Below are 12322 nucleotides of genomic sequence, written 5' to 3'. Positions count from 1 at the left end.
ACATAATATATTTTTACAAAGAAGCTGGCACCTCTGATTCGCACGACATTCCGTCAAAATAAAACGAAGTGCTTATCTTGTTTACAACGTCGTTGTGTCCCCGAAAACAACTTTCTCTTAGAAAATGATGCGTATTACCAGTTTATTTAGCAATATTTATAAAGCTGTAAGTATTGCATATTTCTATTCTTCAGAGAAATACCTTAAGTACCCTCGTTGCAGAAACGATCGCTGCATACGTCGAGCAGCAACCTTCTCAATTTAGTTCCCATCGTTGTGGAGCAAACCGGCCGGGGGGAACGGGCATATGACATATTTTCAAGACTGCTGAAAGAACGCATCATTTGCTTAATGGGACCAATCCACGATGACCTCAGCTCCCTGATAGTGGCACAACTACTTTTCCTTCAATCAGAAAATGGTAACAAACCCATTCACATGTACATAAATTCACCGGGAGGTAGCGTGACGGCCGGCTTGGCAATCTATGACACTATGCAATATGTAAAACCTCCTGTTGCCACCTGGTGTGTTGGTCAGGCATGCTCCATGGGGTCATTGTTACTTGCGGCCGGTTCACCCGGTATGCGTCACTCACTGCCAAACGCAAGAATCATGATTCATCAACCCTCCGGTGGGGCGCAAGGTCAAGCGACGGATATACAAATACAAGCCGAGGAAATTCTCAAATTAAAAAGACAGCTCACGGAAATTTACGCCAAACATACGAATACGGCAGCGGATGTGTTATACGCTAAAATGGAACGAGATACGTTCCTCAATCCAGAAGAAGCTCAAAAGCTAGGAATCATTGATACTGTGTTAGAGCATCCGCCATCCTCAACAGAAGAGTCCTCGTGATTATGCTCAATTGACTATAATAGGGGTATATATAATTCCAGAATAAAACAGAGTTGTTTTTAGAATTCCGCACATGTAATTTTGCATTACTGAAGGTCGGCGAAATTTAAATTTATTAAATGTTGCATATCAAATGGCAATTTGCATATTAAAATCAATCATGACTTTCTTACCCAACTCACGATACACTGTGCATATAAACAGAATATATCCTTTTTAATTTTACCCTTCGACACTAACTTAATGCTTGCCGTCCAGCGATATCCTTCTAAGCGAAAGTTTGTAAAAAAGCTTAAATCGATGACTGAATCCCTAAATTCGTAAACGCCCGGTTTGAGTGGACAGTGAAAACGGGGTTCCACGCTATTGAAGAATAAAGCAAAGACGCCCTTCTCGTCATTGAGATAAGTGCAAATCCGTGGAAGTGTAAACTTGTTGAAGGGTTCACAGTTTTTCATATCCAGTGTGCAGCGATTCGAAATGATTATAAGCTGTGAGACAATAGAATGGGTTACTAATCAGTGCCGAACACCTCTCACCATCTGGATTGTCTTACATCAATTGGCTCTTCGATGACTTCTTTGATGATGAAGTTGCCGTAAAAGTTAGCTTTGTTACTACTGATGGAGTAGTTCCAGCCATTAGGAAATACGATGGAATAGTCGTCGGTGTTGGGCGTGACGCACGTGGCTACCTTCTCTCCTCGAAATTCTTTGACCCGCTGACGCAAGTGGTTTTCGTCAATGAACATCCAAAGATTAATATTAAATAGTTATACAAATTACCGCACAATAGTCAGATTCAATGAGTAGAAGTAGAACTAACGTTATTTGTGTAGAGCACTTGAACATGTTTCTGGATCGAAACTAATAGCGAAACTAACGGCTATTCGACGAAATATGTTCGCTTTTAAGCGGTACAAAAGTTCATGATGCGCAAAAATTGATGATTATTTTAATTGTGCATTTTTCGTCATACTAATGTGCAAAGGAAGAAAATTAAGAGTTTTAAATTAAGCGTTTTTTCAATAGACCCATGCAATGTTTTACTGTTTGATTTAAACATTCGACGTTGCTTCCGTATAAAACAATAGAATGTAGATAGGCGTATGAAACTGGTGATACCGACCAGTTAGGTATCGTAAACAAGTTTAAACGTATTAACAGTTTACGCACTGAACTCTGGATCTGGTTCTCCGTCAATTTACTTGGTTCATGATTGATTTTTTTCCTTGTCAAAATAATTTTCAAAATTTGACTTTATTTTATCAGAATCGTTCACTGACACCACCTACAAAAACCTTTTCTTGACTCCTGTTAGCGACACTAAAAATAGGGTTTTACCAAATTTTGAGCCCACTGCCGGCCCGTAGTTTATCCCCCACGCGCTTTGCATTGCATCGGCCCTGCATCCCTCGCGGAAACGGTAACTGGGTTGCAGATAAGTCCAGTATGGCAGCCGTATGGACTACGAGCAGGTTCCCGGTTCAGGAGGTTGTTTCAACCTCAAACGAAGGGAACGCGGTTGACAAGGTGAACGGATTGTTTCACTGCAGTTGGTCTCTGCCACGTTGGTCTACCGAAAGGTTCACCCAGATGGTCGACCCAGATGGTTATCCATGGAGCTAACAGGCCTAACACCGTTGGTGGAGACGAGCGATTTCATCACTTGGCCTGTTGAGTGGGGAAGTCACTCTACGAACCAGAGGGGTCAGAGCCTGTTGGAGGCTCTTTCAAAGCTCAACTTAGATTCGGCCAACGTTGGGACCAAATGTACATATAGCAGAAATGGTGCGGAGTTGATCATCGATGTGACGTTCTCCATCCCAGGACTGATCACGAACTGGAAGGTAGACGGCTACACCGCAATAGCGATAGCGACCACCAGTCGGTTTGCTACAGTGTAGACAACAACGCGAGGTGGCAAGTGACGGGTAGAACCAACACACGTACCGTCCGCGACTTGAAGACATCGCATTTCGAAGAGGCAATGACAAGAGAGCGCGATGGAGGCAATTGCCTGCAGAGTGTTCACGAGTGTATCATCGGTGGACTCTCCACGCCACGAAACCAGCTCTTGAACTTCGGCAATCGAGTCTCACGTCCAAAGTTCCAGCATTTCAAACACGGACCAGGGATGGTCGGCCAACCTGCCGAAATTCCAATCCGTGAGCGACGCCGGCCTTGTCCAGATCGAGAGAGAGGTAAGGATTACGAATGATCACCAACTCCCTGAAGGTGAGCAAAGCACCGGGACCAGATGGAATCCCTAACCTTGCAATCAGGTTTGCGATAAAAACGGTTCCCGGGCTATTTCGGGCAGTCATGCAGAGGTGCCTGAATGACTGCCTCTTCCCAGAGAGGTGGAAGCGGCAGAGATTGGTCTTTCTGCCTGCTGGACACTGCGGGCAAGGTGCTTGAGAGGATTATCCTCTACAGACTTGTGAAGTACACGGAGGGTGTAAGCGGTCTGACAAATAACTAGTTCGGTTTCCGGAAGGGCGGGTCCACGCTGGATGCTATCCTCTCCGTTCGACGGCGAAGGTAGCATTCCAGCGCAAGAGAACGGGCCTGCGCTATTGCGCAATCGTCACGCTTGACGTGAAGAATGCATTCAATAGCGCCAATTGGGACTACACAGCGCTTGCACTCAGGAGCATTTATGTCTGAAAGTTACTTCCAGAATCGAGTTTTTGTTTACAACACGGAGGAGGGACAGAAGTGCGTCCCAATTACCGCAGGAGTTCCGCAGAAACCTATCCTGGTAGCGGTGTTTTGGAATGTCATGTATGACGGGGTGTTGAAACTCAAGTTCCCTGCAGGGGTTGTGATCTTTGCAGACGACATAACGCTAGAGGTCTACGGCGAGTCGATCGAAGAGGTCAAGTTGACGGCCGCGCACAGTATACGCAAGATAAACTTACACGGTACCTACAGGCTACCGTATCATACGATGCAATCTGCGTCCTGTCCGGCATGATGCCTATCAGCATAGGAGGACGGACGCAGAATGCTTCGACCAACGTGACACAAGGGGCGTACGACTTACCAGAAGATCATTCTCGATGATCAGATGGCAGCAGGAATGATACAATTCCGCAAAGGGTAAATGGACGCATCGACTTATTCCGATGGTTTCCACATGGGTCGGAAGGCGCAATGGAAAAGTTAACTTCCACCTGACACAGATCCCCATGTGCCCCGAGGAAGAACAACCTAGTTCGGAGGATGTGTGAAGACCCGAACATCTGGAAGCGGTTTTTGCAGCCGCCTCTCATATAGTCCTAGACTTATTTGCAAACAAATTTTCTTCAGTATTCTCGGAAGCTGAAACACTCGAGCTCTCCTGGGCCCGACGGAATTCCTGCCACTTTGCTAAAAAAACTGTATTTTACCTCTTCTAGTGCCCCTGTCACCATGGGCGTAGCCAGAATTTCAAATAGGGGGGGGGCAAGCTCTCCAAAATTTTAGAAGTAAAAAAATGGTACACTAAGGTCGCTTTTTACGCGGCTTTTTACGTGGATTCCGAAATTTACGCTTTTTTTTACGCGGATTCCGGAATTCGCGTTTTTTTTTTTACGCGGCACGTATCCCCCGCGTAAAAAGCGACTTTAATGTGTTTTGAAAAATAGAATAAATACTAGTCTATAGTGATTGTTACATCAAGGCAACCAGTGAAAAGTTGTCCTTGACATCAGAGTGGAAAATTTGATAATTCTTTGTCCAACCTCAAATATAAATAGATGTTCTTTACTAAAAACTCTTAAGTTCATTTAAACCTTTGGACACATTATTTTGGCGACGAGGATCTCAAGAATCCACGAGCATGGCAGAAGATAGAGTTGATCAGCAGCCGCAACCGAGACTTCAAGATATGATTCACAAGATGGCCCAAATTTTACAGCGGATAGCGGTCCAGCAGCAGCATCAGTATCAAAACCCGGAGCAGATTTTGGAGTCCCTCTCTTCGAACATCATCGAGTTTGTCTTCGACGAAGAAAACGGAGTTACGTTCGGACGTTGTTGTTTAACCACTACCAGGACCTCTTCGAGAACGATGCAGGCCAGCTGAATGATGCGGCGAAGGTACGTTTACTTCTTCGGAAGCTGGACACCCATTCGCACAGCCGCTATCTCAGCTACATCCTGTCAAAGCTTCCCAAGGATGTGATTGAAGACACAGTCAAGATTCTCAATAAAATCCTCGGGCATCAAACGTCAAACGTTCCGGAAGCGGTTTATGTGTCTCTTCACGATTAATGTTGACCATCTACCGATGAACCCTCAGCAAGCAGAGAGCACTCAACCACTGTTCAAATATTGTTGACCTCAGCCAGGTTTTCACCCGACGTAATGTGCTGAACGAGCGTTCAATCGTGCATGTTTCCATGGTAGAACAAGTGCAATTTTAACTGCTTTCTCAGTCGCAGGGAAGAAAGAACGGACTTTAGCTAGCAGGTCTATGAGATCCAACTCTGCCAAGTTCTTACGACCTGCTTTCATGCTGCTGCAATGTTGATACAAAACTTTCACCTCTCCAACAAAATTGTCAACTTCATAAAAAATTACGAATTTTTCGGTTTTGCGCTTGAACTCTTCCAACGACATGCGTATTACGTTAGCGGGGTGCAGCAAGGACAACGCGTAGGCAGGTGCACTATCTTCATCGAACCGTGTTTCCAGTCAGGTTACAAGAGAATCAAGGTAAGGAATTGGCACAGCTCGGTTCCATACACTAAGCTAGTTGATGCAGGCGGATTTGCCGGTACTTTTACCGCTGCAATATCCTTGGTGGATCAACTGAAAAACCTGTGCAATTACACGCAACATAGCGCAGACATTTCAATCAATTATTTTTGAACTACCTGATACTTTACACAGATGTTTCTATGGGCTAAAGATGTCGTTTTGTGCTCTTAGAGTTATTGAAAACAAAATTCTGCACCAATGTCAACATTTAGGGGGGGCAACGGCCCCCCCTCTGGCTACGCCTATGCCTGTCACATTTGTTTCGCATATCACTGGCGAGTGGTAATTTTCCAAGCGGCTGGAAGCAGGCTTATATGTTTCCCGTGCACAAAAAAGGCGACAGGTTGAACGTGGAAAATTACAGAGGGATATCAGCTCTTTGTGCTGTATCGAAATTGTTTGAGCCGGTCATCATACAACCTATCTTTTCACATTGTCAGCACGCCATATCAGATGATCAGCACGGTTTTCTACCAAAACGCTCTACCGCCACAAATTTACTTTGTTTTACCGGCTACGTGGTCGAGAGCTTCAACGAACGGTCGCAGACAGACGCGATTTATACCGATCTTTCCGCTGCTTTCGATAAAGTTAATCATCGGATTACTGTCGCAAAGTTGGAACGCTATGGCTTCAGCGGCAGTCTATTGAGCTGGATAGAATCCTATTTAACGGGTCGAACAATCAGCGTTAAGCTTGGAGACGAACTCTTCAATTTCTTCCCTGCAACATCTGGAGTCGCTCAAGGTAGTCACTTGGGACCACTGATCTTTCTGCTGTATATCAACGACGTTAATAATTCGCTACGAGGCCCACGCCTTTCATTCGCAGACGACTTGAAATTATTTTTCAAAATTGTTAACACCTCAGACGCATCCTCTCTTCAGCAGCAATTAAATTTATTTGGGAATTGGTGTGCAATTAATCGTATGACGCTGAACCCCTCCAAATGCTCGGTTATAACCTTCACTCCAAGTTCGGCGTGAAACTGCTCGTGCTTTGACTGTGTCTAACGTGCTGACAGCACGGATCGATTGCCCTGACATTCTACGCCAGATCAATATAAATGCTCCATCCAAAACCCTGCGGAGAGTACCTGCAATGCACCTACCTTTTCGTCGTACAAACTACAGCTCCAATAGTGCAATCATTGGCCTTCAACGAGCGTTCAACAAAGTTTCGTCAATGTTGCTATGTTTAGACAATTGTTGTATTAATGTTTAGTGTAGTTAATTAGTCACCATTTGGACAATATATGTCTGTTGGTTGAGAGCAAATAAATAAATAAATAAACTTGCAAAGCAGGCGACAAGATGACCACCGACGCGCCAGTGTTCAGGTTAGGTAGCTAATTAGTTGGGAGACTTGATAACTGTCTGAGGCTTATCAACTTTACCGCGGCCAGAGGAATAGCTATATGTAGCTCATATTTTCCACCTAGATACCTAGATGCATGCAAATCGAGAAGCCTGCTCCCAGATCGATCACGTACTGATTGACGGTTGTCGTTTGTAAGACCCGCGGACGGTTTTTGAACGCGATGAAATCTCTTACAGAGAGGATGATGTGTTTTAACATACAACGGCTGAATGCATATGGCGTGGCAGAAGAATACGCCAGAGAGCTGGATCAACGGATCGCAGAACAACAGGAGGAACGAGACAACTTTGCTAGAAACGACGTAAGAAGCTACTACAGAACAGTCAACAGAGTCAGAAACAAGAATTTCTCATTGCTGGGGATTTGTAATGACAAGGACGGCAACCTGCTTACGAATAAACCGACTGTTGCGGCTAAATGGACAGAAGCACTTCAGACACTATTGAACGGTGAGAAGCAAGATGAGCAGAGCAGGAACAGGATAAGAAAGGATGTTGGGAAGGATGGTATCCCGGCCGAACTTCTAACAGCGGGAACCGAGCTGCTGTACCACACGATCCACCAGATCACACTGAATATCTAGGTGGATGAACAAACGCCGACTGACTGGTTGGAAGCCCTCATAAGCCCAATATACAAGCAGGGCCATCGACTGAATTGTAGAAGCTGTCGGACATTACGTTGCTCAACTCCGCGTGCAAAGTGCTCTTCCATATCTTGTTCTACAAATTAAGACTGTTAACGGACTCTTTCGTTGGCTACGAGGCTGGTTTTTCAACAGGTATAGACCCTAGGTAGGTTGGAGCTGTTAGTTTATCTTGATACGCTTGTGACAACGAAATGAGCCATAAAATGAAATGACGAGTTGCAGCTACGAACAGGGTTTTCTACGGACTACGTAACCAGCTAAAGTCCCGCCGATCCCGTGGCCCTTTACGGACGTGAAGCATGGAAGCTGAAGCAAGCTAATCGACAAGTGCTCGAAGTTTTTGAGCGTGAAACTCTGCAATGGATCGGCTTAACATTAATTGGGATTACATGATTTTATTCGCGTATTGTGTCTTTTGAAAAAAAAAAATGAATATAAAAGCAAAAACTTTCAGTTAAGCTCGTCATGCTTATGAAGTTCTTTATTATTTTTACTCAGTATGACAATTTAGTTTGCAATACAAAATTTGTCCTGTTTCATGACTTTCTCGCCCATCTCACATAAACTTGGGTATACAAGCAGTATATTTCCTTCTTTGGTTTTTCCGCTGAAATAAATTTTACGCTAGCCGTCCAGCGGTATCCTTCGATGGGCAAATTCGATATGAAATTCAGATTCATGATCGATTTTTCGAACTCGTAAGCACCGGGCTTGATCGGGCATCGAAAGTCCGGCTTTATTCCAGCAAGAAATGTAGTTAAGTAGTCCCTCTGGTTGATGTGGGAGCAAATTTTATTCAGCGTTAACTTGTTGAAGGGTTCACAGTTTTTCATGTCCAGCGTGCAACGATTCGCAGCGATTATGAGCTATGAATGAGGGAAAAAAATGTCAATGATTCGCACCTCACGTCTGTCGTTATCAATTTTACTTCCAGCGGATCCTGAATAGTTTCCTTGACGATGAAGCTGCCATGAAAGTGAACCTTATTGCCTTCTACAGTAAAATTCCATCCATTTGGGGACTCCAATAGATACTTGTCGGTAGTTGGGGTTGCACAGGTGGCCACTTTTTCCGCGATATACTCTCTGACGCGCTGGCATTCGAGGAGTGAGTAAATGTTATCAAATGTTAGCTAGCTAATAAACCAAACAAAATCACCGCGCAGTAGTAAGGTTCTATGAGTAGTGCAACTAAAATTGTTATGATGTAACAAACAGTAGGTTTGAGCATGGTTAGAAAGTTCAGCACAATCAGAAACTGATTGTGATGCAAATCCAAAACCTGCTCTTATATCTTTCGAAAAGTACTGATGCGTAAATACTGATGAGCGTTTTAATTACGCAATTTAGAGTGGAACAAAGGTATGAGCTATCAATAAACGTGGCTATCAGCGATGCGTAGGTTCGAGTTTAATTCGATTTAGACCACTATTCTGAACTGTTCTATACAATATTTGTATCCGGGTTCATTATTTAATTTTTTTGCTATAGTTGAAGGCAGAATGTGAAATGTGCAGGAATAATTAAACTGTATAGTTATTTCGCACTGAATAGTAAGTCTATATTAAAACAGTCACTTATTCACCTTTTTATTCTCATTTTAGAAATAAAAACACGCAAGCTTCCACACTTGTTAAGAGTTTTAATATTTATTCCATTATTACATTATCGCAAGTTTAGTATGCCACGTCTTTTCCGCCAATCACTAGAATCGGTTAGTTTGATTTTGTGTTTTTGTATCGTCAGTTTTAAAATGTTAGTTCAATTCTGTTTGAGTTTAACATTGCCTGTAGCTGTTGCTGCTGCAGAAGCTACTAAATAGTTGGTTGCTGTTGTCATTTGCTAAATGAACACACGGTACAATATGTTAATACTAAATAATGTTGCTTGGTTTGATCAATGCTTTGCAAAACCCGCATAATTACTAAAATTCCTGCCTCTAGTCTGTTGCTTTTCCGTTGAACGGTGAATGCTTTTTTTGTTGTCATGGAAGAACCGCATACAGTCAATTCATTCTACTATTCTACGTTATACTTAATACACGTATATATTTCATCGAAGAAAATTCTATGACTGATAAAAAATTATCTGTTACAAGCGACTGCTTTTCTACTTAAGTGAACATTTTTTCGAAATTTTGTAGTGTTTTTTATCTGTATCAACGATTCTACGATTCGATTCACGAGCACTACGACAAATAGTGGTATATAAAATAGATTTCTCTCAAAGAGTGTCAAACATGCCGAAATAGTTTTTTGTTTGTTTCCCAATAATTTACTCTATATATCTAAATCCGAGTTTTAGTTTTAACAGTAGGTGAGCATCTAATAGTTTCTTCTATTTGTAAGGCAGGGTGATATAAGAACGGGGTGTTTGTAGAACTAGATATTTGTTTTATTACTGCAGATGAGGACCCGCTTAGGAATGGAACCACAGTTTGTGGTTTGAGTGGTGGTTAGAACAAATATATTTCACGACTGCAGTCGCTGGTATTATAGGAAGCGTTGGTTTCAGATAGATTGTAAGCACCTCTTTCTGGTGTGACTGAGTTGAAACGATCAAATTGCAAGCCTGGCAAGTATTCTGAATTTTTGTTATTTTGTTTCCCGCAGAATCAGTAGAAAAAAAACTAAATCATTAGCGCTGGGAAAGGGATGAGAAATGAGGAACTTTACGCAAACTTATCTTAGTTCCATAGTTTTTTTCAACTCATTTTTCTGTTTCGACAAGATCAGCCAAGTTTATATTCCTTGATACCACAGACCCACTTTAAACTTTCAACATACCTCTGATTATTTAAATTATTTTTTGTCGAAAACAAAAAAAAAATAAAATTTACATATTTTTATAGAATAGTCAATAAAGTTTAAGATAGGACTATTTAATCGATTATTCTGTCTGTAAAAATATGTGAATTTTCTTGCAATGTATGAACAACATATAGAAGAAATATAGTTTATTTCAACTATGCAATTTACCGATTTTATCAAACTCACAAACCTTGGTAAATTGGCGTGAAATCCCTCGAATCAAGCAACAAGTGTTTATGACATTTACTTATGAGCACCTTAGTGGATTGTATAACTATATGATTTTCGTTATATTGTATATAGTTTTGGTGATTACATCTCAGTGTTTGTTGGTGTGCAGAAAAGCTCAACTCCTTTTTTTCTTCATTTGTTATTTCATTTTTTATCCCCGAGCAAGTAATACAAACTCCACGGCTAATATGAAAAAAAAGTTCGGTCCCTCTTGACGTATTAGGTGATGCTCGTCTTATTGAACTTGGAGATTCCTTTTTCGTAATTCAAATTTTTCGTATAGTTTCTCGATTTAATAATCCCACTCCCCGTCAATGACTTTCATATCTTGAAGAAATTTGGAAACAAAAAGGTTAGTGATCTTAACAATCACTTTGTTTTTGGTGTTTTATTTCTACAATATAATGGTCGGCTTTCTAAGTTTCAACAGTTTTTTCTTCCTGTTATGTTGAATAATATCTACCAAGCGGCAAAAAATGGTAATGATAACCGATTGAAAAATATTCAACAGCTCTACATCTACGGAAGAAGTGCGGTAGAGTTAATGGAGGCGCATGGTTTTTTATCAACAGGTAATAATAGTAGCATATAACTTTTAATATCAATTAATGGAAACAAACAGCTAGTTTGAGCACCTCTTGATAGCTTAAACGATACTTTTACTCGCTTCTAAAATTTGGATCAGTTTCATTTCTAATATGTACAATCACCTGCTGGCAACGCACAACTAAACCTAAAGTGTGCATAATAAATAACAATACATATCTAGGTAATTAGAACTCGAGTTAAAAGAGTGGCAGAGAACAACTGCGTATGTATACACTACATAGATTGAACAGATTATTTACATAATTTTATTATTGCGAACCGTAACTAAGTGCCGGCTAATCTACCAAGTTAACGTAACAAGTGGCCGTTTGTCGTTTCGTGTAAAACTTTAATCGATGAATCAGCAGTGCTAGAATAAATGACTAAATTCGAAGTTACCACTCTCCCTGCTCAGTGTAGCGCATGGAGAAGTACTTCACTTTGCAGCATCTGTGGTTTCGGATATTTTCTCCGTTTTGTCCTCCTTCGATTTTCCATCCTTCTCATCGTCACTTCTGAACAAAAGCGGACACATTCCCAACAGACAGCCGATGGTTATGCCTATGACACGTCCCTAACAAAATAAATATAATTAATAAAACCATATTATTCTGTTTGTCGAACAGTAGAATGGTCTCTATGGGAACCATTCAACAATTTAATCTTACCATATTGGCCGCTTGTCGGCTAGACTTCATCTCCAGCTGGATGGGGGATAGTTTCGGTGGATTAACGCCACTCATTTCCGCCAGCTTTTCCACGTAGAATGCCGAACCGATGCCAATCACGTCGCTAATTGTGTTACCCAAAGCGGCTGCTGCCATCGTCGAGAGGCACATAAACATACCAAGCGTATGCTCGATGTAGTCTCCCTGCCGAGAGAGAAACAATATTGGGATTTAATTTAATTGCATTCCGTGGGGTTGATCCACCAGCAGCAGACTAAGTAGGATTTGCAGAGAAGTGCATTGTGCATCGAAGATTGACGCGATGGAAATTTTCGAATATTCAGGGTTGATCGAAAAAGGTAGTATTTTGCATCACGATGATTGAAAT

At 41.8% G+C, this 12322-nt stretch overlaps 3 protein-coding genes across 4 annotated transcripts in view; 1 reads left to right on the top strand and 2 right to left on the bottom strand.

Moving 5' to 3' along the window:
* LOC129729568 (ATP-dependent Clp protease proteolytic subunit, mitochondrial) lies at nucleotides 1-1086 on the top strand. The gene is made up of 2 exons (XM_055688237.1): nucleotides 1-166; nucleotides 223-1086. The coding sequence occupies exons 1-2, from the start codon at nucleotides 125-127 to the stop codon at nucleotides 859-861; spliced, it is 681 nt and encodes a 226-aa protein (XP_055544212.1). The 5' UTR covers nucleotides 1-124; the 3' UTR covers nucleotides 862-1086.
* On the bottom strand, nucleotides 600-1712 carry LOC129728453 (uncharacterized). Its single transcript, XM_055686897.1, has 3 exons — nucleotides 1647-1712; nucleotides 1418-1582; nucleotides 600-1352 (listed from the first exon to the last, which is right to left on the bottom strand). Exons 1-3 carry the CDS (start codon nucleotides 1710-1712, stop codon nucleotides 1020-1022), a joined length of 564 nt encoding a protein of 187 aa, XP_055542872.1. The 3' UTR covers nucleotides 600-1019.
* A 7547-nt stretch (nucleotides 1713-9259) lies between these two features.
* Nucleotides 9260-12322, bottom strand: part of LOC129733227 (transmembrane protein 65) — a 110610-nt gene continuing 107547 nt past the window's right edge. For both annotated transcript variants that reach the window (XM_055694902.1, XM_055694903.1), the window contains 2 exons: nucleotides 11935-12138; nucleotides 9260-11840 (listed from right to left, as the gene is read on the bottom strand). In XM_055694902.1, coding sequence (XP_055550877.1) covers nucleotides 11703-11840; nucleotides 11935-12138 — 342 coding nt within the window. In that variant the 3' untranslated portion in view covers nucleotides 9260-11702. The remainder of the gene's footprint in view (nucleotides 11841-11934; nucleotides 12139-12322) is intronic.

The sequence above is a fragment of the Wyeomyia smithii genome, chromosome 3, assembly GCF_029784165.1.
Source record: "Wyeomyia smithii strain HCP4-BCI-WySm-NY-G18 chromosome 3, ASM2978416v1, whole genome shotgun sequence".
Taxonomy (NCBI): domain Eukaryota; kingdom Metazoa; phylum Arthropoda; class Insecta; order Diptera; family Culicidae; genus Wyeomyia; species Wyeomyia smithii.
This window is presented reverse-complemented; position numbering and strand designations above follow the sequence as displayed.

What these genes read in the sequence shown, in the direction of transcription:
- LOC129729568 (XM_055688237.1), top strand. Translation starts at nt 125, where the DNA reads ATGATGCGTATTACCAGTTTATTTAGCAATATTTATAAAGCT. An exon ending in TTAGCAATATTTATAAAGCT is followed by an intron (nt 167 to 222) that starts GTAAGTATTGCA and finishes CCCTCGTTGCAG; the next exon opens with AAACGATCGCTGCATACGTC.
- LOC129728453 (XM_055686897.1), bottom strand. Translation starts at nt 1,712, where the DNA reads ATGTTCAAGTGCTCTACACAAATAACGTTAGTTCTACTTCTACTCATT. An exon ending in TTGAATCTGACTATTGTGCG is followed by an intron (nt 1,583 to 1,646) that starts GTAATTTGTATA and finishes CACTTGCGTCAG; the next exon opens with CGGGTCAAAGAATTTCGAGG. An exon ending in TCATCGAAGAGCCAATTGAT is followed by an intron (nt 1,353 to 1,417) that starts GTAAGACAATCC and finishes ATTGTCTCACAG; the next exon opens with CTTATAATCATTTCGAATCG.